The sequence below is a fragment of the Micropterus dolomieu genome, linkage group LG22 (genome assembly GCF_021292245.1).
Source record: "Micropterus dolomieu isolate WLL.071019.BEF.003 ecotype Adirondacks linkage group LG22, ASM2129224v1, whole genome shotgun sequence".
Lineage (NCBI taxonomy): Eukaryota > Metazoa > Chordata > Actinopteri > Centrarchiformes > Centrarchidae > Micropterus > Micropterus dolomieu.
The window spans coordinates 17,169,973-17,192,677 of record NC_060171.1 but is presented as its reverse complement, the minus strand read 5'-3'; the positions used below and the strand labels follow the sequence as shown (position 1 = coordinate 17,192,677).

General features: G+C 39.9%; 1 protein-coding gene across 2 annotated transcripts in view; it reads right to left on the bottom strand.

The window, feature by feature from the left end:
• Window positions 1-22,705, bottom strand: part of sema4ba (sema domain, immunoglobulin domain (Ig), transmembrane domain (TM) and short cytoplasmic domain, (semaphorin) 4Ba) — an 83,726-nt gene that overhangs the window by 18,225 nt on the left and 42,796 nt on the right. For both annotated transcript variants that reach the window (XM_046037000.1, XM_046036999.1), the window contains exon 2: window positions 6,350-6,730. In XM_046037000.1, the coding sequence (XP_045892956.1) occupies window positions 6,350-6,458 (109 nt within the window). In that variant the 5' untranslated portion in view covers window positions 6,459-6,730. The remainder of the gene's footprint in view (window positions 1-6,349; window positions 6,731-22,705) is intronic.

Below are 22,705 nucleotides of genomic sequence, written 5' to 3'. Positions count from 1 at the left end.
AAAATTCACAGAAAGACCAGAGTTTGCCTGAGCTGTATATTTCAAAACTCGAATTGCCATCACAGTACAGACAAGAAACATAACTCAAATCTGCTCCACTCGGCTGTCTCTTGACTTGACTGATGATGGAAACACAGGTCACAGGTCAAAAAGGTGTAAGCCCCTCTGTCCAACTGCAAAATGAAAACACTACACAAAGAGGGAACCAGTAGGCAGAGCCGGAGGACCTTACACACTACTATATCAAAGTTGCCAGACCTCTGACCCAGAGAGAGCAGCTTTGTCTGGTTCAGAGCACTTTGGTGAACCTTTATGGTAGCGCACAAACAGCACACTCAGTGGTTCAACCTCTGGCAGCAATATGATATGATTGCCATTATAATGTAATTAAAAATAATTTCTGCAAATGACACTGCTAAATGGATTGAAATACTTGCCTAGATTGGCTTGCTAATCTATTTAGAAGGAGAAATTAATTATATTGGGCTTAAAGGAATTCTTCTACATTTCTGTAGCCGATTTCCTGATGGGTCCAGAAAAAGTGGATGGATAATTAAAAGTGTAGAACATCCCCTCTGGAGTAATTTGTCCTTGGTGACAGAGATCTAAGTGCCTTCTTTTGTAGGGCAAATGTAACAAGCTGATTCAATCAGTGCCCTCCCTTATAAGGGCTGCCTTTATCAGTTTTTACAGCTGGTTCAGGAGTTCAGATGACTGCATACCTCATTTCAAGCACCCGTCCTTGTTTACTTTTTGCAGAACTACAAGAAAACACTGTCACAAACAAAAATACTGTATATGAGCGGCAAATGATTCTGAAACAAATTCTCCATTCAACTGGATCAAATTCAGTTCATTAGCAAAAGTGTCCTTGCAAACGAGGTAGACTGAGAAACAAAAGAAAAATTATTTTCAACATTAAAATTAAGTAAGAGCTCCTGCCTTTAGTGCCAAGATGATGTCTATGTGGTTTGTAATTTCATAGAGATGAGCGCTGGTTATAGTTCACCAACAGATGACCCGGAAAAAATGTCTCTCTCTTTATTGAGATCAAGTGTAAACAATAGACTCATGATGGGTCATCTATAAGGGACATCAGATGCCCCATTTCCAGTCTCCTGACCATAAACATGACCTGTATTCTCATCTTTAAATGAATATAAGAAGAATGCTGGCAAGCAATCCTCTTACAAGATCATAAACCGATCAAGATACAGTCTGACACTATGAATTTAATCTTTAATCATAAAATCACACCAGCAGTTTAAGATTTGCATCTGCATACAGATGCAAATACAAATACAAAAAAATAGCTTCTATAGCTTTATCATTAACATTCTAAAATCATTGACAATATATATCATTAATGTGAATATAAACAAATTTGTCCCAGTCCATCAACATACTGTATGTCAAGATGGTAAATGTTTTAGCAAAGTAGAAAGTATAACAGAAACCACAAAAAAAATTTTGTAAAGGATAATGGTTGCATAGAAACGTCAGTGAATTAAAAAGTAAAAAATAAAAGACATACATGACGTGACAAGATGAGCTTGACTGTTACAGATAAACTTAAGAGTTTAGTGATTTTCTTCTTATGCAAAATAAATCATTTTAAAACCAACTGCAATATATGTAAAGTTGAAATCAGGGTTGTTTTCTCAACTCATGAAATATGACATTTTTGAGATACACTGTCAGTGTCACTGACAGCAACATTTTTAAGATTTCCACATTCTATTAAGGAACACCATCTATAGGGCTGCAACACTTGTTTACATTGTCGATTATTTTCTTCATTAATCCATTAATTGTTTGGGACATACAATTGGTGAAAAAAGTCAATCAGTGTTTCCCAAAGCCCAAGGTGACGTGCTCAAATATCTTGTTTTGTCCACAACCCAAATACATTCAGTTTAATGTCATAGAGGAGTAAAGAAATCAGAATTTAAGAGGCTGGAATCAGAGGATTTGGATTGTTTTCTTTAATTACTCAAACTGATTATCAAAATAGTTGGCTTTTAATAGATTATATAATAGATAGATAAATTGTTGCAGCGCTAACTATCTAGCAGTCAGTGTTTGGCCTTTGACTTAAACGTAGTAGGATTTGATTCCTCCTTAATTCAAAGGAACTAGCTTTTGCACCCTTACCCAATTGTACTTAAGTAAGGAAGAACCTACTCAGGTAGAGCAAAGAGGCACCAGGGACAAATCTCCTTGTCTTCATCTGCCTACCATACATGTTCAAGGACTTAGCTTGGGATAGAACAGATCAACCCTCATAAATCCAATTGCTTTGAGAAGACTTGATTAGGACCCTCGGCTGAGAGTGAAGCAATGACCGCTGCGACAGGAAGCTGCACTGTCAACAGGAGCCACTACTACTGTCGCATTGTCTGGCAACACCAAGACAGAAAACAGGCCACACTGGAGTGCTAACTAAATTATCCAGAGTAATTTTAAAGTATATATTAAGAGCTGCTGCTGAATGGGTAATTGTGTGGGAGAGTAGACCTGGGAAGCTGAAGGACAGAGACTGGAGCATCTGGAATGCATTAAGACAATAGGCCAAGAGGGTCAATTCACCGGGAGATTCATTAGGCAAGCTGTGAGCCTGCTGTTCGAACTGGTAACTTGCAGGCTGCATCTTGTTAGCAGGATATTGTCTCCACTGACTGCACCATGCTGATGCTGAGATTGGTGGCAATTTTGAACACAGCTTCAGGACACAGAGGCTGGAAAGTCATATTGTAAATGCTGCAAATACTGTAAATGCCAAGGAAATTGTAAAGTGTAGAGATTAAGCCATGTGCATTACTTATTCACACAGCAGGGACAAGGGCCTTGGTGGGGCAATTTATTGGGGGACGGAAACTAATTAATGTGTTAACATTTAAATAAAACGCTTTCCTCTACATCTATTAAACCCCACAGAAATTTGTAAAAGAGCCTGCACCTCAGCTCTAAAGGATCCTTTTCCCATGAAAAAGGTTGACAGGGCAATCTTTTGGTCAGGGAGCAACACAAACTAACCCCGGATTAACCACAATAATGTAAACCAGCTGGTCTTTCATCAGAAACTCACCATGACCCCTTCCTCTGAACAGTGCTGGAGCGTCAAAAACAAAGAGACTGTACACGGGGTTATGACATCTTTCTAAGTGTAGAGCTGCACTCTGACCTGACTAGCATGACTCCATGTTGTGTATTTACAGTAGGAGCGGAGACACAGTTGGGGTGTCCTCACAACACCATGAAAATGAACTTGCGAAGAACTGACAGTGTTTTTACAGGGTCTGCTAAGAGTGTCATAAACAGCAGTTTCAGGATCACTGTTGTATCTTTTCATGATGGATTGCAAACTATCACTAAGATGAACATTGGTTACTGACATATTCATTACTGAGATTGCATATTACAATATCATAAAATCACCATGTGTTGTATTTACAGCTGTATGTTTAAGTTCAAATTAATCACCTAATATTACTCTGATATAGGTTGAATCTATAAAACAGGATAACAGCTAAAAAGCTACAGTAGCTTTCGTGTTTATTGAATTCAGTCTAATACTCAAATTACTGGTTGATTAATTGATTAGTTAATCAATAGAAAATGTATGTTTGATCTAGCTTTTTCTATTTAACATTATACATTTAATATTTTGGTTTTATTATTGTTATTATATTTGGAGCACTCATATGGAGTTCAACAAGTGATCTAGTGGAGTGTGTTTAAGCATTCATACCATTGAGAATTGCTGTTCAGCTGTGTGGCAGTAACACAGTACTGAAAAGCTGTTATCTCACTTGACACTGCTGTCATTTTGAATTACTTGAGGGTGACTGATTCGACTGGTCTAGACATGACAGCTTTTAAATAATTAAAAATGCTTTACTCCCAGCGTGTCTGTGGGTATGGCCCCTAAATAAAATGAAAACACAACCATCCACATGCATAGTGTCTAACAGAGGGCTGTGCAGATCAACAGGCAAAGACAGGCAACATAAACGGCTTATAGGTGTGCCTTTAAATAGTGTTCTAACACACTAAGCCATTCAGCATGGTCTGCATTAAAGCCTGGAACAAAAGCGCAGAGAAAAGCAGATGCGGGCTCTACTCCCTGAACCCATGATCCGTCCTGATAGGCGCATAATGAGAACCAGACAAGTGTTCACACCATAACACATACAAATCCCCATTCATTATTCATGGCAGATTACCCTCTTCATTAAGGCAGAGGCGGGGACCAGGGGACAGAGAGGGCAAGAGAGAAGAGGAGGGGAAGCCGGTTTACGAAACTGTTACCGAATGAGAAGCAACCAAGGAGCTCTGGCCCGCCCACACTACTGAGGTTAAGGGATGCAGACTGTCAAACTAACCTGCAACCAGATAGGACTACAAACCATGACAAAACCAGGCGGTTTCTGTTGAATAAAGTTCAGGTCCCTGAGGCCCGCAGCTCTGCATTCTGCTTTGATAATGTAAACACAATGTGACAATGCCCTTCTGCGGGAGGCTGGAAAATGTCAGTGTAGCAGAACCGACATTACCACAGCAGGACAACTTCTATCACCAGGCCTCGCTAACCTTCATCAGCAGGACGAAACTTGTTTTTTGCCTTACATCATAATCAAATGGCATTTAAATACCAACGTCATGTTAAAGTCCGACAGGGATTTCAGTCTTTTCAGATACCCTTGTCAGACTTACTGCCTGTAAATTTAAAGTCACTATGAGCCCTTAACTGTGTCAAAGGAGTGGTGATGGCCCCTAGTTACTCCAGAGGTGTGCGACCTCTGACATGTATAACAATTGTAAGTCGCTTTGGATAAAAGCGTCAGCTAAATGTAAAATTGGTCAGAAGTACCTCATAAAATGACTCCTTGTGAGGTTTTTTGGTGCGTCGTATCTACCTCTGTAGTTAAAGCTGTCTTATTTCCTGCATGACCTCTTATAGAAAGGTCAGACCTTATCAATGTGGTTAAAGTTACAGCAACAAAACAGCTACTATAAAACAAGTTGGTGACTGAGTATAAGTCTGGTTAGCTCCAATATTATCACTAAAATAGACACAAAGTAACCTCAGCTATACTGAATCAATAGCACATATATACGGTCTAGTTTTCTAGGTTTCTGATGTGTGGTTTTTGCATGATTTATGGTGGCGTTTAACATTGGCTGCACGCCCTAAAAGGACATATTTCCATCAAAACAGGGAGAAGTGAACGTGAAGCTCCTTTCCAGTGCGTGATGGATGGCGTATGTTGTTGTGAAATGCTCTGCCAGGGCCGAGCTTTGGGCTTTGTTGAGGCTGGCAGGTGAGAGAGATTATCTGTTGGTATAGAGGTCCTATGTGAGGGAAGGTGCAGGTTCAGGCAGGCAAGATGTCTGACCTATTTGAAAGCTTGCTTGGCTCAAAATTGGCTAGAAACACACTGTACCACGTCTATAATAGATTACTAAGAGAGTTCTGTCAACACAATCTTCCCTGACATCAAGACTCTAATGGTGCTTGAACGTGAGTCACTAAAAGCGGTTTAGTCACTGAAAGCCTGGTTTGATCTCACAATCCATCATTTTGTTGAATTTTCCATGAAGATACTAAGGCACAAGACATGTTTAAACCCAACTTGTCATCTAACAAGTGGTAGATCATTTGAATAATGAGAAAATCACTACTTGGCACTAGTGGCCACAACACTATCTATAAAGGGAGCATAGCAAATCATGCTGCACAGAAACCCTGCACAAAAGGCTTTAACACTATCCCCAACATATATTAAGGGTGAAATATGACAAGCATATTTGTTATGTTGTTATGAGACGGCTGGATGGAATGACATTCTGCAAGCAAACGAAAAATATACAGATTATATAAGAGCAATGACTCTCAGTGCATGTGAGACTGTGTCAGAATGCTCTCCGTAAGTCGCAGCACAATAGGCCTCTTCATTTTGTAATTATGTCTGACCTGTAGGTACTCGACAGAGCCACCCTGATGGAGCTGCCGGATTTACATGGATTTTAAAGCATTATGGCGAAGACAAACAGCATTTCACCCATCTAAATCCTTTTAGCTCTTACAAAGGACACACATGAAGTGTACTGATTATTTTTTCTAATAGAGTTAATGAACAGCGACACCACTGGGAATTGCATAATCAGTCCTGTAGGCAGGGTGTGAGAGTATAACATGTAGGTATACTTTGTTAAACAGAAAACAGCTGCTGTTTCTAAATGCTAAATAAATAAATATTAAATACGACCTTGTAACCTTAAAGCAGCAGTATGTTACTGCAATGTCACGGTAATTCTAACAGTTAAGAAGTTGATAGAAACTTACTGTAGGAGAAGGTGAGGCGTGGAGTAACATCGTTTTCCATGACAGCTGTATGAAAGCAGACAACAAGGAGGAGAGTGTAGGCTGGGATACGGAGCCAAGCCATACTCATCGTCCGGATGCCTCCTCAGGACCGCCAGCCAACTCGCAGTATTTGTCTTTCAGGTTTTGGGGGAATTCATGAAGAGCGTCTTTTTTTTTAAAGCTGTGTTTATTTTCTCTGCCTCTCTCTCTCTTCCTGCAGATCCAGGCTCCTTGAATGGACGTCTTGTGCCTGCAGAAGATGATGCTGGTTTGGAATGATGACCTGTGACCTCAAAACGAGACAGAAAGTCTCTGCTGATCAGCCTCCACGCGTACGCGACACCACAGGGTCTCAGAGATCTGCAAAGATGAAGAAACAACATTCAATTTAGTTCTTTATTTAAGCAAGCTTCTGGAGTTCTTTATTGATCTGGAAGGATAATAAGTAAGACATGAAGCAAAAATGCCAAACATTCTCTGCTCCTAGCTTCTTCATTGTGAGGATTTGCTGCTTTTAAGCATATCACCTTGGAAAACTTGAATTCATTAATTACAAAAAATTACAATTTTTTTTAAAAAATTTCAAAAAATTCGTCAGAATCAATAATGAAAATGATTGCAAGTTGCAACTCTAGTTCCTTATAATGGGAACAACTTAAGCGTCATCCTGTACAGTAACAGCTGCAATGCTAATAGGGGTACTAGATTAACAAAATGTCTTTCCATGCAGTGTGCTGAAAGCAGTCTTTATCTTAATAGAACAAAATAACTGGCTATGCAACAATGACACCACATTATATCAGAAATTCTGAATGTAAAAGTGCAGTAGGACAAAACCAAAGTCTGCGTTTTTCCATCTGCGGGGCTCAAGCTGACCTTTTCACTCCACACTACAGATCTGACATGGTATAGTATTGCTTTGAGTTTCTGTTCAGCGGGTTGAGCAAGTGATCTCCCTGTAGTGATCATTAACAGAGGCGGGTTAATTTGATAGTGTTAGTGACAAACAACCTTAATCTCTGTATCTTAATCGAGCGTACCTGCTCTATTGTGCACTGCACAGGAAAGCAGAGAAATCTTTGTTAAAGACAATGAAAGGGTGTGACACCCAGATTAGAGCTCTTATTACAGGAATTTCAGGAGTTTCTGTCCCACAGTTCTCCTTGGTTGAACTTTGGTTTGATTAGTGAGTGGTGAGGAATGGTGTGCATGCATTCTAACCGCTGATACTGTAAAATGTTTTCAATCCCACAGGTCAGCGAAGGCTCTCAGCTGCGATGAGGAATTTATGGAGATAAAAGTGAACAAAGCGGTTACATATTTGCATAGGCCTGCTGTTCAGTTCTTCTCAAATCAATACAGATCAGTGCAATTTTACTATTTTTTTTCGCCCTTCAAGAGTTGACACTGGCTAATTACTTTATCCACAATCCTTAAGAAAACATCAGCACAAAGCCACAAGTCAACTATTACACCAACAATGGAGTTATGAGGCAGTTCAGTAATGCTGATTAACTGAATGTAGTGAGACGTGAAGGGAAATTCAATAGAGACATCCCAGTTACAACTGCAAACGCTCCATTACAGTTGCCACAGGGAGCTCCTCATTAAATGCAACCAACAGGAGATTCAGTTTCATGTGAGGTATGGCAATCAATAGGAAAAGGTAGCAAGTGAAGCTATTCCTGTTTTCTATCAAGGGGTTCCTGACTCTTCGTCAATAGGCAGTCTGACACTTGCTGCAAACACAGACATCTCCGAATATGAGCTGGAAAGATGACATTTGGAGGAGCAGGAAGGCCGCAATAAAGACCAGAGAACAAGACACAAAGAGGGTTATTTATACAGCAATAGACACACACACACACAACTTGAATATGAGAGATACAGGCAGACATACTCCGTTCTGTCAATTTAGTCCCCGAAAAGGAGGAATAACAATTAGTGAAGAAAAAGACAAAGTATTTTTCTTCTGTGTTAAGTTGTTTAAAATACAGATTGTTTCATTTAAAGTCTTTAAATTAAAAAATCACGTCAACAGGGGAGCTAATAGATCAATAGATCATTCTCCTTACCACTGGTGCATTATCCAGATTTGTAAAAGCTACAAAAGGAAAAATAATCAAGGATGTCTGGACATTTTAGTCTACAGCAGCAAAACTGTGACTCTTAATGATCATGATGACAAAAGCAGACAAGGTTAGGGGAGGCTTCTGCTTTTGAAACTCGAGGCTAGATCGCTGTCTGAAATGTTTTGGGCAATGCCCCTACGGGATGTCCATGGACCGTAACATGTAATATACAGGGGGGTGGGGGGGGCTAAGCAGCTAAGCATCATTAGTGTCCTTTGTGTGGAACAATTTTAAGTGAGACACCACTTGACCAAGAAACAGTGACGCTAACATTAATTCTGGGTTTGTGTGACAGTCAGAAAAAAAGCGGCCCGCATTCATCAGGCTGAATCCAACTGAGGTACGCAGAGAGAGCTCGACTCAGCGTGAGTGAGAGAACAAGGGCCCCTCTGACAGCACAGAAATCTATATGCAACTCTGCACTTCACTCCTCTCTCCTGCATGATGCATAACCTGAATCATCCCTTTCACTCCTTTCACAGACGTGATAGTGTGTTCTGGCTGTGGATGATACTCTCCCCATCTCTCTGCCGATGATCTCCTCTTAAATCTTTCTATAGTTTCCTTCCATTTCCCCTCCAGCAACATATCAGCTTGATCAGATCAGTTTGACACAATCCATGCATATGTCACACTTACAGCACAGATTACAAAACAATGCGGGTCTAATCAAAAGGCATAGGTTTGGTTTTATTAATGTGAGGACACAATTAAGTCTGGGGTTCTTCAACCAGACGCTGTTTAAGTATATACAGTTATATTAGAGTAGTAGGGTGACCAGATGTCCCAAAAAATTCAGGACAGTACAAGTAGCTGTCCTGAATCCTGTCCTGTCTTCCCAATCACATCCACCTCCGACATGTACATGATAATAATAACAACAACGGTAATAATAATGTACTCCTTCATCCTTTGCACTTTTCATTGCACTATGTCTGTGTAAGTAGACTCTCACACAACAAAAGATTTGGTTGCAATAAAAAAGTCACAAACGGGCAACTGTGTCAACATGAAACTGAAAGTGTTCAGAATACGTTCAACCTGCAATGCAAAGTGACATTTACTATATAAAACCTCATCATATAAAGTTATGAGCATTTAATATACCAGAACCTTTGGACATCATATTTTCGACAATGTCAAAATCCTCCACAGTGTTTGAGTGTTTGTCAAAAAAGAGGAAATAAGCTATTTATTATATACATAAATATTTAACCAAAGAGGGAAATTCCCAGCAGTCTTTATCACTCATTTCCTGTAATCCAGCTCATTGTAACCAGTAAAATTATCACTATATGTAAGTGAACGGCGGAAACTGTCCAATGACAGCGCTACTTATAAAAGAGTATCATAAATAGCAGCAGTGCATACACTGCGGAAACAGGTGGCACCACCATTAGCATATGCCATCCAAGTACAGTAGGAGGGGTCAAGACTCCCTGGATTCCACACACAGGCTTTTGACATGAAACGTTTGATAAATATGACCTCTTGGCATGCTTGTCATCTCAGGAAGCCACCTGTACACACATACATACACACACACGCCAGCCACCTACATCACACTGCTCAGACAAACCCAGGTCACATGCTCCCAGATGTGGCCTCAACCTGTGATCAGCACTTCCCCTCCTGAACCCTTCACACCTCCACGCCACTGAAGGGCTCTCAGATGTGCGAAGGAGCAGATGCGAGATGTGGAGGACATCATCTGTCGGGAGAGATTTTAATGGAGGAACACACCTGCACATATGGATCGAGTGGCTGATTCACCAGGCGAGCAAGTGGGGGAGTAACAGCGTTGACACAGTTCTGCACCGGCCCTACTGCCTCTCAGGTCATTTCGTAACCACTCATTCAGATCTATCCATGAGTAAGACATTACGGCACTAAATTAAAAACACACACTAGTTCTTAAATTGAGATTAGCTGTTAGTTATTAAATATTTATTACCAGTGGCTTCCTGTTACAAAGGTACATTGACATTGACTAACGTTAGCGTGCTAATATGTTATCTGTTTACACTGAAGAGAAAAGGTGGTACTTGTAATGTGGTGAACTCTGATAATTTCAAATTAACGTTAGACTAATTGACCGAGTCAACAAGGTAAACATAATCAAATATTTCCCACTCATTCTAAACTGCATGAATATTCCTACTTTGTATATGGTTTGATTGGGGATGCCTTACTTGCAAGACATTTCTTAGATTTTAATGGCGCAACCTGATTTAAATTACTAGTTTAAAACTAGCTAGTAGCTACTAACAACTTAGGAAGGACTTTACGCACAATCTTAGTAATGAATTCACAAATTGCTGGTGCAACCCAATCCGGTCCCCCAGTTAACACAATTTCACAAGTCTGTATTTCTGATTAAGTGACTGTGGCGGCTGAAGAAATACCCTCTCTTTCCTGCCCAACCCATTTTAAGTCCAATCCCCAGACCCAGCTAAGAGTAATTAACAGCTCATTCTTCCCTGAGTGAACCATACAGCAGTAATTATGACCATATGCTAGTCCAAAGACTTTTAATTGCCTAATTAAAATCGTATTAAACTATTGAACAGAGATAGGGAACATTTTGAACTTAAGGTGCAGGGGAGTTCAATTCATCAAGCTTGCTTCTCCTCTGGGTCTTGTGACACACGGTCAGGGGTTGAGAATTTTATCAATAGCGCTGACTTCTTAAAACGTCCCAAATTTGAAGCTATCGGGAACTAAGAATTCATTGACAGATTACGGTAATATATGGCTGTGAAAGTGGATGGGCATATTTCATCACCTCTGTCTTTGAAACCTATACAAGGGCCTAAATCAACCCGGTTTCAGAAGTGAAAATATTTGAAATGATATTCCATTTCATTCCATTTCCCCTTTGCGCAAATTTCCATAACAGATGTGGGGCCAGCAGAAGCAGCTTGCTGATGAAATGTAAAGTAGCGGAGAAGGGTCTGTTGCCAGGTCTGCTATCACTATCAAGGCCAAAGTGGGTGAAAGAAGAGCAGCGGGGGCTCCGCGACAGACAGGAAAGTGCATTAATACTCAGTGGAGGAAAGGATGAAAGACAAGCAAATGAAAGGGCAAAGACACCTTTTCCTTTCTGAAGGTGATAATAAACATTTCTGGTCACCTCATCAAACTCAAATGTATTTATTAGTACTTGGTTGGAGATGGAAATCACCTGACAATAACTAATTTCATCAGACAAATACAAAATTCAATGAGATATTTACTGTGTGAGAGTCACTTGCCTCTCTTGGCTTGGTGCCCTTTTTTTCCCAGTCAAAACACATCAGACAGGGCATAAACTTGGATTAAAACTGTTCATGTATTGTCATTAATAAACCCTCAAACATGGTAAAGACTGAGGGATTGAAGAGAATCGTCAGAAAATTTTGCTTTTTTCTCTCTCTGCTTCTCTCTTTTCAGTTTTCAACAATCCAGTCAGTGTAAGATGATCCACTTTTAGGAAGAAGCCTGCCCTGTAGATCTTGCTGAAATGGCCCATTTCTTTTCTAAAGTGTTTTACTGTTGTCAGACCCTTTGCTGAGGAAAAGAACACCTATATCTTTGAGAGAATCCACAGTTGAATCACTTGATACACTTTCCTGATACTAAAACTAAGCACATTTTACAAACCACTAAAAATCTTCTTCATCTATATCCATACCATTCTGAATGCTCCGTCTATTGACCCATTGCATCATTCATGTGCGTATGCAATGTATGATACGCTGTCCACATAATCTACAAATTCAGGGGTCAAAAGTTGAAAGGATTTTTATTTTGACATTTAACAGTTGCATCTGCAACTGATCTGCATCCCCCATAGGAAGACTTTCTTCTTTACTTGGATACATAATATATCCTGACACTTACTGGAGTGGCAAAGCAAGATCCATACTACAGGACATTGCTGCTGCTTAAGCCACAATTGCTTATACTATTGTTTATACTATAGTAAATGTTTGTACTGTAATAAATATTGCTTATAAAAAGAGCAGACACAAGTGCTCTGTAAATAATGCCAGTGCTTGAATCTTTAAATACTTCTGTATTTAAAGTGTAATAAAACAATAGTTCACTGATAACTAAGTTGAAGTTCTTCATCTTCTAGTGGCAGTTGTTCCTCAAAGACTCATTAAGCAGCATAGTGTAGGCACTAGTACATGTATTTATTTAGCTAATCCCCTTCCAAGTGCATATGAAGGAAATTCTGAGTGTTGCACCACGTGTTGATAAATTTGACATCATCGGCATATTGATGCAGGTTAAATCTCTCTCACTCTCCGCTGCTGCTGGAAAATTCAAATCACCTCCATGAGCGCTCAACACTGTAACGCTCATGAGCCACCAGCTTTCCTATGTTAAAGTCACTACATTTATGATGGGCAGTGATGAGATTTACATATGAATCTTGCAATAAAATTAAAGTATGTAACCATTTTTCCATTTCTCTTTTCCATTCCACACATGAACGCTTTAAGAAAGGGTAAAAGGTTGCCTGATTTCACACTTTCCTTTCAGGAGAAAGAACAATTAAGATCTATACAAGGCACCATTTTGTTTGGATAGTCGAGTGTTGTTACTCAATTATCAGGTGCCAGAAAGTTGATTTTTAAGAAAGATTGTTTTACTCTGGTAATAAACACTGAACTTAGCCTGACCCCTGCCCTGGCTCTAACCACTCTACACCTAGCTTCAAGTCTAGGATTACTTCTATCTTACACATTGTTTACATGTTGTAGCTATACTGACTGGTTGTCCTGCTGTGAGTTGAAACTCAGCAAGGGTTTTAGTGTCATAAAACAGTAGTCACTTGATAGTAAGTTGTGGAACAGTTGGGACCAGCCAAAGAACCATGACCGTACGCAGTCCAATAAAAGTAACAAATTCACCAGGGACTTTTTCATGAGAGAAATAAAAATACAGAATATTGTATAATATTATGTATGAAACTACATTCTAATATTTTTCAGTGCACTGTTTAAGACATCGAGGGCCTCAAGATTCAAACACTTTATTGTCATTCCAGCCATACAGCCATACAGAATGAGATAGCGTTTCTCAAACAACAAAACAACAATAAATAGATAAAATAAAAAAATTAATAAAAAATGAGGGGTCCTGACATTTGCCGGACACAGGTGAGGAGCTGTTCCAGCCCTTGCAGCTGTAAGTACGTCTGGCTTATTGAAACACTCACTCCCATTCGAAATGTCTTCACTTGTTTGCCATATAATTCTGTCTGCATTTACTGGAGTGAAATACTGACCATGATAGAGCGAGTGCTGATAACACTGCATCGACCGGAGGTGCTTTATCTGGCTTGCTCTTGTTTACCTTCACTAACTTGATTTGTTAGAATAGATAAGTGTACAATACACGACTAAAGTATACCAAGGTTGTTGTTTAAATACAAATATTAATAACTTAATGTGTAATTATCCTCAGTATCCCCACTCAAATTATTATATAATTAGAATGTGCCTAATTGAATAATAACTTGCATTGTAGCAAGGTATTTAGCAAACATCTAAAGCTTTTAATTGATCAGAAGGTGCATTCTACAAATTATTCACCAGATAAAACCAGTTATATGTAAAACACTTTTCCTTTGCAGCTTAAAAATTAATGAATATAAAACAAAAGTTCATCATTGAGTGTAGAATATTTGATCACAAATATTATGCAACTCTCAGAAAAAAAAGGAATAATGTGCAATCATATTTGCTGCTCATGTAAATTCATGGACCATTCAATCACCAACAATGCAGCAAAATATTTCTCCTCATTGAAATTGATTAGGCTGGTGTGGCATCCATGAAAGGCTGTAAAGAAAGCGACGTGGCTGCTCTCCCTTGATGTCTCCAGCAAGAAGCTGCACGCATTCTGGTAGCTTAGAGGCTTAGACAGAAGCTCGGCCATTGGGCAAAGAGCTGCACACATCCATCACTGTGTAAGACTGATAAAAGGCTCAGAATGTCCTCTTCTCCACATACCCATCAACGAGACAAACCACAGACCCGCCTTAAACACAAACGTTTTCCGACTCTGCAAAGCACATCGTAACCCTCAAGATCGAACCAGTAGTTGACTCGCTGCTGGTGGTTTCACAAGTCTAACATGAACTCCTTCAGTGCTTAAAGGTGCACTGTCGAGACTTCTTGTAAACAAAATGTTGCAGCGTCACTCACCACGAAGCATTGTGTGTATCCTGAGATCTAACACATGTGATGAATATGTTTCCTTCCTCATGAAATACTTGCAAATCCAGTTTTTCTCAAACATTTGAAACATGCATTGATTACATGCCTTTGCTGGTGCATTGCAGCATATTTGGCGCATTATCTTCACCTATAGATCATTGGAATAGTATGACACCGTTGGCAGGAATGTGTATCGCATCAATCGCATGCCCGTGTGCACAAATGTGTGTCGTCAACTAACTATCAAATAACTAATAGACAAACTAACAACAACAAACTAATTAATTCAGCACTAATAATGATCTTGTAAATGCCCATTAAGCTGGGGAGCAGAAAACTATGGCGAGTGGTTGCTATGCTTTACTGCCTCATGAAACAACTTCAACATTGTAAACAGCTATTTACACAATGTGTTAAATACAAATGAAACATAATAAAACACAATAGTGCATATTCAGAAAACTTTTTGGCTTTTGGCTAGTTTGATTTTGATAGTTGAGAAAAATGTTGATGTTTCCGGAGCAGCTGTGATTTGTTTCACGTTTTTTAAAAATCACAAGACAGGATCAATGGTAGCCCAAGGAGTGGCATGTTCATCCAAGCAGGTGTAATCGGGTTCATGTTCACTCTTCAATCACCTATTGTCCGACCTATTTCCTTTAAATTGACACCTGTGAGAACTGTTTAAAAGCTAATCCAGTTGTGTAGAAAGAAATGTTGAATTACAATGCCCAAAGCTCAAGCATTTGCCCTGCAAGACTTGCCAGAGTACAGCGAGCAAAGTGAAATCTGTACTCTGCTACTTAAAAAAATATATCAACACATGTTGGGATGTGTCTTTAACTTGGTTTGATTATTTGCTTAGTGCAGAAATTTCATTAAAGTATTCAGAATTTCTAACATGTGATTAAAGGTAGGCTTCACTTCCTTTACACCTCCTTTTGAGGGAAGCACTAGTTCTCTTTGTACACATTGGGGACATTGCGATAACAATTTAAAGCTTGGATGTCTTATACTTTCTAAATCTAGCTCAAGAGACACAGTTTACAAATGCCGAACAACTGACCCGAAGACAACAAATATAATACAGTTTCTCTGGCTACAATCCTCAACAAGTCTTAAAAGTTGAAATCAAGCACAAGTCAAATACTATTTGACCTCTTTATTTGGCAGACGGGCCACATTAAAATGTCTTTGTGGGGGTAGACTGCCCTTTTTGTGGGGTCTGAGAGTGGGGCAGCTGTCCCCCACATGCAGTGACCTCACTTTGTAAAGATCAAGCTTCACATTCCTCACTCCAAGTCCTCAGAAGTCACTTAGGCCTTGGTATCTCAGTTATCCAAGCCATCTTGTGAATCCTTTAACACACTGATATTTGGGGTAAATTCCAATCATTGACATCCAACCTCCTAGACGACTAGATCTGACCTATATGGGCAGCGTATGTGTGTAAACCACACGAGGGAGATGAACTCTTGTCACTCAAGAGTATCATCCAATAGACCACGCTAATGCAGTCACTCAAGGGCAAATTTGTCGAGCTAGCATTCCTCAGTTTAGATCCAATTTAACATGTTTATATTTCACATTTTTGCCTGTGCCCTTTTCAAATTTCCCTTTTAAATCACACTGTACATGACTTAGCATACAACAAAATTATGGGGCCCACATTGATCCCAAGGCTGGATGATTTAATGGCTGACTGACTGTGCTATTTAACCAGACAAGCATAATAAGGGGATTAGCAACCTATCAGATGACAGAGTTCAGTGTGCTTGGCTGCAGGTATACAGGCAGATCCAATAACACATGATTTATTAATCCCTGTGCAGAAGGTGTTTATTAGTTCATTTTAGGGAAGTAAAATGTTTTGAAAAGAGAATAACAATTAAAACCAATAATCTAAAGGAAATACACCACATGTTCATCAAATTTTAGTGTCAAATTGCTCGCACAAGTTAGTTAAGATATAATCGTGTTTTATGACTTCAAAGAGAAACCTTGAAGTTCATTATAGTTCCTTGTTTGCTGACAAAAGCCCACACTAGTGTGCATTTGAGATGCAATAGGAGTCCTGACACGTCCGTGCAGCGCCCAGGCCCCACAGCTGGATGTGTGTAGGTGGGAGCTGATGTCATGGAGAGATGGAGGTGAAATGATCCGTTACTAGAAAGCTGAGCCTCTGCACTGTGATATCAGAGCTTGGGGCATGTCCTCAGACATCTTCACCTACGTTCACAACATAGGGGTAAGGATGAGTCAATCATGTTGCAACCACACACACAGACAGTAAGTAAATTGTGAAATTTTACAGTTAATAAACCATTGTTTTGACGACGTCATTTACAAAATCTATTATCCAAAACGATCAGACATATTCCTTGTAAATGAGAAAAGGCCCCATTTGGGTTTCCTGACATCAGTATAAAAAAGTGAATGTGGAAAAAAATGGTCATGTTAGCAAACATCTCATTTCTTAAGTATCCCTCCATTCCTGCATACCCAGAAGGCTGCGCTGTAGCTCTCGCTGCGCTCTGACGTTAGCAAGTGAGTGGGGCAAGCAAGTGATTCATCACATTATTTATAAACTATAAGATGTGAGGTCAGGGATTTGACACACAAGCAGGGACAGAATAAATACGCTTGTTTTGCTTGTGGACAAATACAGAGAGAGGCCTGTATTGAAAGCAAAGTTTAATACGTTGCTATTTCACAAAGTAAAATGCAGTATTGATAAATTAAGAAACTGAGAGACGGTAAGTTTACAGAGTGTTAGATCTAACAAGGAAATTTCAGAGTATAACTGGCAAGGGAATGTCCCTCTACAGAGTTACTATAAAATTACCATCCAACTGTTTTATTTGTATAGTCTGAAAAAGGTTATTTCATATTCAGCGCATATTCACTGTAAAAAGAAACACAGATAAGATCACATATATTCTGTGTTATTAGAAAGCATGTATCCCCTTCTCTGTCACCTAACCCAGTAAGACCCACTGACCACAGCAGAAGACATATTGGGGAGGTCGGGGTGGGGGGCAACAGTGTCAGTTGCTGTGAGCTTAAACTGCACCTGCATGCATCAGCTTCATCCCCTCCAGATGTCTGGAGGCCTCACTAGACCCAGAGCCAGCACATCTATAACTGTCTCCTCCACTGCCCAGACTCTTGTGGAGAACTGCCAGAAAGAAAGCAGAGATGCAGGGGGATCTGAGCCCTGCAGCCACTCCTGCTGCACAAAAAAGTGCTGAAAGAGGCCATAAGATGTCTTGTGTGCTGTGTCTTAATATATCACATCTTCAATCCGATCTGATGAATTATTCAGACAGTGCTATCTACTGGGCCTTTCACCTAAAACATCTGCCCTGCCAGCCTGTCTGCCAGGTCCGGCGTACACTCTGTTCTGCCACAGGAAGCTTTTAGTCTGCCGCTGTCCTGTGGTCTCTGTTACATTTAACCCCCTTCCTCTATCTCTATTTCCATCTCTTGGACTGAAGGCATAAAGCATTGAGGGAAAGAGATTATGTTACTGTGTCAAGGTCCGTCTGTACAACATTTTAAAAAGAAAACAGTATTTTCTTGCTACTACTGTGCAAATATCAGGGTTGTCAAGTCTGGTGTGTGCTCGAAACAAAGTAGTTCAGACGATCATAACTAAAGGCAAAAGTGTTTTTAGCTGTCCAAACTCGAAGACCAAAAGGAAAGCCTGCCATCTTAGAGAGACATGACAAATGGGGATAAAAACACACACTTTCTAACAGTTGCTCCACAAAAGGTCTTCACGATGTCTTACTCATGAAAAGTGATGGAAACAGTTGTGTGAGGAATAAATAAGAGCTTAAGATAGAAGTTGAAGCCCTGCTTGTTTTCTCACCTCAGCAAAACTGGCAAGTTGCTGCATGACCTGAGTTTGACTGTCAGTTTGTTGGTTTCAGAAAGTAACAAAAACTTTTCCAACATCAGACAGGAGTTGTGTGGGCACTTCAGGTAAAATATATTGACCCCTTAAGTGTCACATGGACACCAAACACTCGTCTAACTCAGATTTTACCATTCAAAAAAGTCAGATCTGGCAAAAACTTTGACATCACAACTCTGTGCCACATAAACAGAGGGGGGGGCAGAAAGCAGAAAGCAAAGCATGTTGCATTACATACTTCAAGACCATTAAAGTGAGAAGTGTTCTTGGAGGATAAAAGGTGCACACTCACCTCTCCCTGCACTGTTTATGGATCTTAGCAGAGCATGAAATTACTAAATACCTGCATCACTCCTCCTCCCTGTCATCACCCTTTGCACATTTCTCATTCATAAATTGCAGCAAGGATGTCTGGCTGAAAAACATGTGCCCAAGGTTACAAAAGAACAACTTTAGCGGTGTGAAAAGTGTTTTTTTCTTACTGTAACCTACTAAAGAATGGTACTGTACATTAATATTAAAAGAAAGTATAGCTTTTTTACAGTGAGGCAATTAGAGGTCTGTGATCAGAGAGTTAAGGCGGAAATGTCAGAAAGGGTCAGTAGGACCATTAGCAGAGTAAAGGGCACAACCTATATGCTCAAAGATATCAAATCCTAGCGATGGGGGAGGGACAGGCTGCTACACATGGCTCAGTCCGAGGCTTTACCATTAATCAGACCTTCTCTAGTGTTCACGTCGGGAAGCAAAGGACAAATATGACCGCTAACAACAACCGGATGCATGTTTGCTGTATATGACATCCGTTTGGTCCAGCACCCAGAGTGTAGAGGTACACAGATTAAAATAGAACTTTATCACATGTAACATGCAAGGGGAACAGGTGCAAGGTAAAGGGTGATGGAAACACACCCTGAAAAGACAATTTTGCGATTCCCACACGGGCACATAGGAAACGCTGACATGTGTAAACAAACTCCACACGGTTTAGCCAAATCTGTTTCACAGGCTTGTGTACCGTTAACATAAGATACTGCGAGACAATGGCGAAGCCACGTATGTGACGTGTTTTGGTGAATGTTAAAAGGCAGATCTGTGGGTCTCCAAGACACTGGAGCAAACAGCGAACTGGCCGCGTTCCATGTTCACAGACATTTCCCACATCGTGGCACAGTGCTGGAATGGGAATAAACAGAGGAGCCCGCTGTGCTCCCAGAATGTGTGTTTGCAGAGTTCCCATCAGTAAGTACACAGTAATATGACTCCCTTAAGGGCTGTATTTAACCTTTAGGTTACAAGTGGCTGACCACTCCAGAGCTCATCCTCCTCTGCCTTAGCTATTAACCCTTTCTCACTCATTTTACTCGGCACAAACAGAAACAGAAACAAAGTCAGATAAAATCACAAGATCTGAAGACCATGTGGCATGATTAAAATGTCCAGAACAACTACTAAATGGACTTTGTGGTGAGATTATCTTGTCTTTCCAAGGTCAAAATTGAATGTCCACTTTTATGCCAACATGGAAGAGAGAAAGAAATTTCATGACAACTGGACAAACTGCTGATGAAGATCATGTGATAAGATCAAAACCTCCATGACAGGACCTTGTGGTCAGTGTCATTCTGACCATTACCAAACTTAAACTGACACAAGTCATTCCAACTAACAAACAGGATGTGAAACATTATCAATGAAGCTTGGTAAATAGAGCAGAAGCAGCTTTAAGCTAGCAGGTTGTCCTTTTTTAAGGCACATTTTTAAAAAGAACTTTCTTTTCTGCGTTCTACTAATGAACTAATTAATTAACTGAATAAGCAACTGAATGTGGCATGCAGATTTCTACAGAACTGGAATTTTTTGAAGATAAAATCCTACTTTATCTTTATATATTTTCTGTTCTGCAAAGTAATTAGGGGAGGCAACACTACACTATGTTCTAGACTTGCTGTTTTTATTTGGCCCATGTTGCATTACTGCATTCTAGCATACTTCTCATCTTAGAAGGCAGCACACAATGTTTTGGCTGAAGTTTAAAAACATACCTTGAGTTTCTTGAAAGAACTAACCGTAAGAACCAATCTGTGATCCAACTCAGAGCTATGCACTTACATAAATTGTAGCTTGCAACTGAACACGTTCTTTGTTAAAACTTATTGGCGTGAAATCTAAACTAACATTTTTTGACACCAAAACACATGGAGGGGAAAACAACACATAAAAGAAAATCAAAAAAGGAAAACGTCTTTCTCTCTCTCTTACACATACACACACACACACTAACAGGGAGAGAGTCAACCTGACTATATAAACAGATGAAGGAGATGGATCAGAGTAGCCCAATGGTGAGAAAATGCCCTTGGGATATGCTAACAAAACGGAAACATGTGCATATGGGGCCAGCATGGGGGATTAAGCTGTGATAAAAAAAAGTGTGATGCAGTATGATTTATTTCCTCTTTTCTTCTCTGAACAGATTTATTCATCTGCAACAAGTTGCTCACTGCTTTGAGCAGCATCACAACACAGAAGCATAATTGTATCCCTGTGCTTATATTCCTTTCAGCAGACTTGATGTAGAACAGCACTGCATCAAAAACATTTTCCCTCTGCAAAGGAATGTCTGAGCATTCCAGTTAAACTCTGCTACACTGATATTCAGGCTTTCTCTGCGAGTAACTATCACCAAGAAGTCGGGATTTGAGGTATTTATATTACAGGCACCGTGCTTTACCAACCAGCCAAAGCTTTTCTGACAGCATCATACAGGCAGTTCATTGTCAAGGACGCCAGTATCCAGAATGCAACTGCCAGCTGTTTTCTTTGTGGATCAACCCAAAAGAAAACAGCAGGCCAAGGTCAGCACAGACAGGCTTTTCTCCTACAGCAGACAGATGAATCTCCATATACGAGTCCATAAAACAAAAACTCTCTCTCTGTCACAAATGAGATGCACAGTGGAGTAAGGCTGCACAATACTGGAAAAAACTGACATTGCAATGTTTTTCTTTTCTGCGATATATATTGCGATATGTTTATAGGGAAAATGCATTGAAAATAAAAAAAGAAATAAACTGAAAAATGTCTTTGTATTCTGAAGACTGAGAGCTTACAATCCTTTCTTGAGCTTCAATGCAGTAAACATATTTTAAACAACTAATTTGACTAACTTGACATTTCATTGTTTTGTGATGTGACTATTGGGCAAGGGCACATTGCAATGACGATGCTGAAACGATATATTGTGCAGCCCTGCAGTGGAGGATTTTCCACCCTTTTGTGGAATGATCAGCTATTCTCAAAAAGTCACGAAAGCTCCTATTTCTTACAGTTCTGTTGGGTATTTGTTCTTCATTTGAGGATCTGTGTCTGTAGGTTAATTTCCATCCACCCGTTTTTATGCGCACTTTCAATTTGTGCATAAAAAACCTGGGTGGAAATGTTGATTTTCCCCCCAAAAATAATCAAAATATTACAAAAAAAGCCTTACATTTGGCTGAGGTGGAAAAGTGATGTCGTGTTTTCTACATTGTTTTCACCGTTTGAGGTTTGACTGTCACTCTTTTACTTACGTCACCTTGTTGCGCCATCTTCTTCTGTAATGGTTTAATGGCGCCAGACTGGAAACATTGTGCCACCAGCTGTTTATCTTGACAAACCAACTCCTAAAATTCGCATTACATCGGATAGAAATGTGCATTAATTTCCGTTTTCTTTTGCAGATTTGCTCACTTGGATGGAAACTTAGCTTGTGTAAAAGCTTAGATTGGATGGTTATCTCTCATGTTCAGTTGCCTTGTTAGTACATGCTGGACAAACTCCGAAGGTATATCAAGTTTTTCTGAGGCCATATACTGTAAGATGACAGTGATGCTGATTTTCCTCTTGGGAAGGAACGAAGGTTACGATATGGTAACCCTAGTTCTATAAGCACAGGCAGAGCCCTCTACTGTACTCTATGGGTACTACCTCCTCCAAATACACGCACGCACTTGCCCACTGAAATTTTATCGTGCACGTAGCCGACCAATAGGATGTCGCTACTGCTACGTGCGTAACATATAAATAGCAG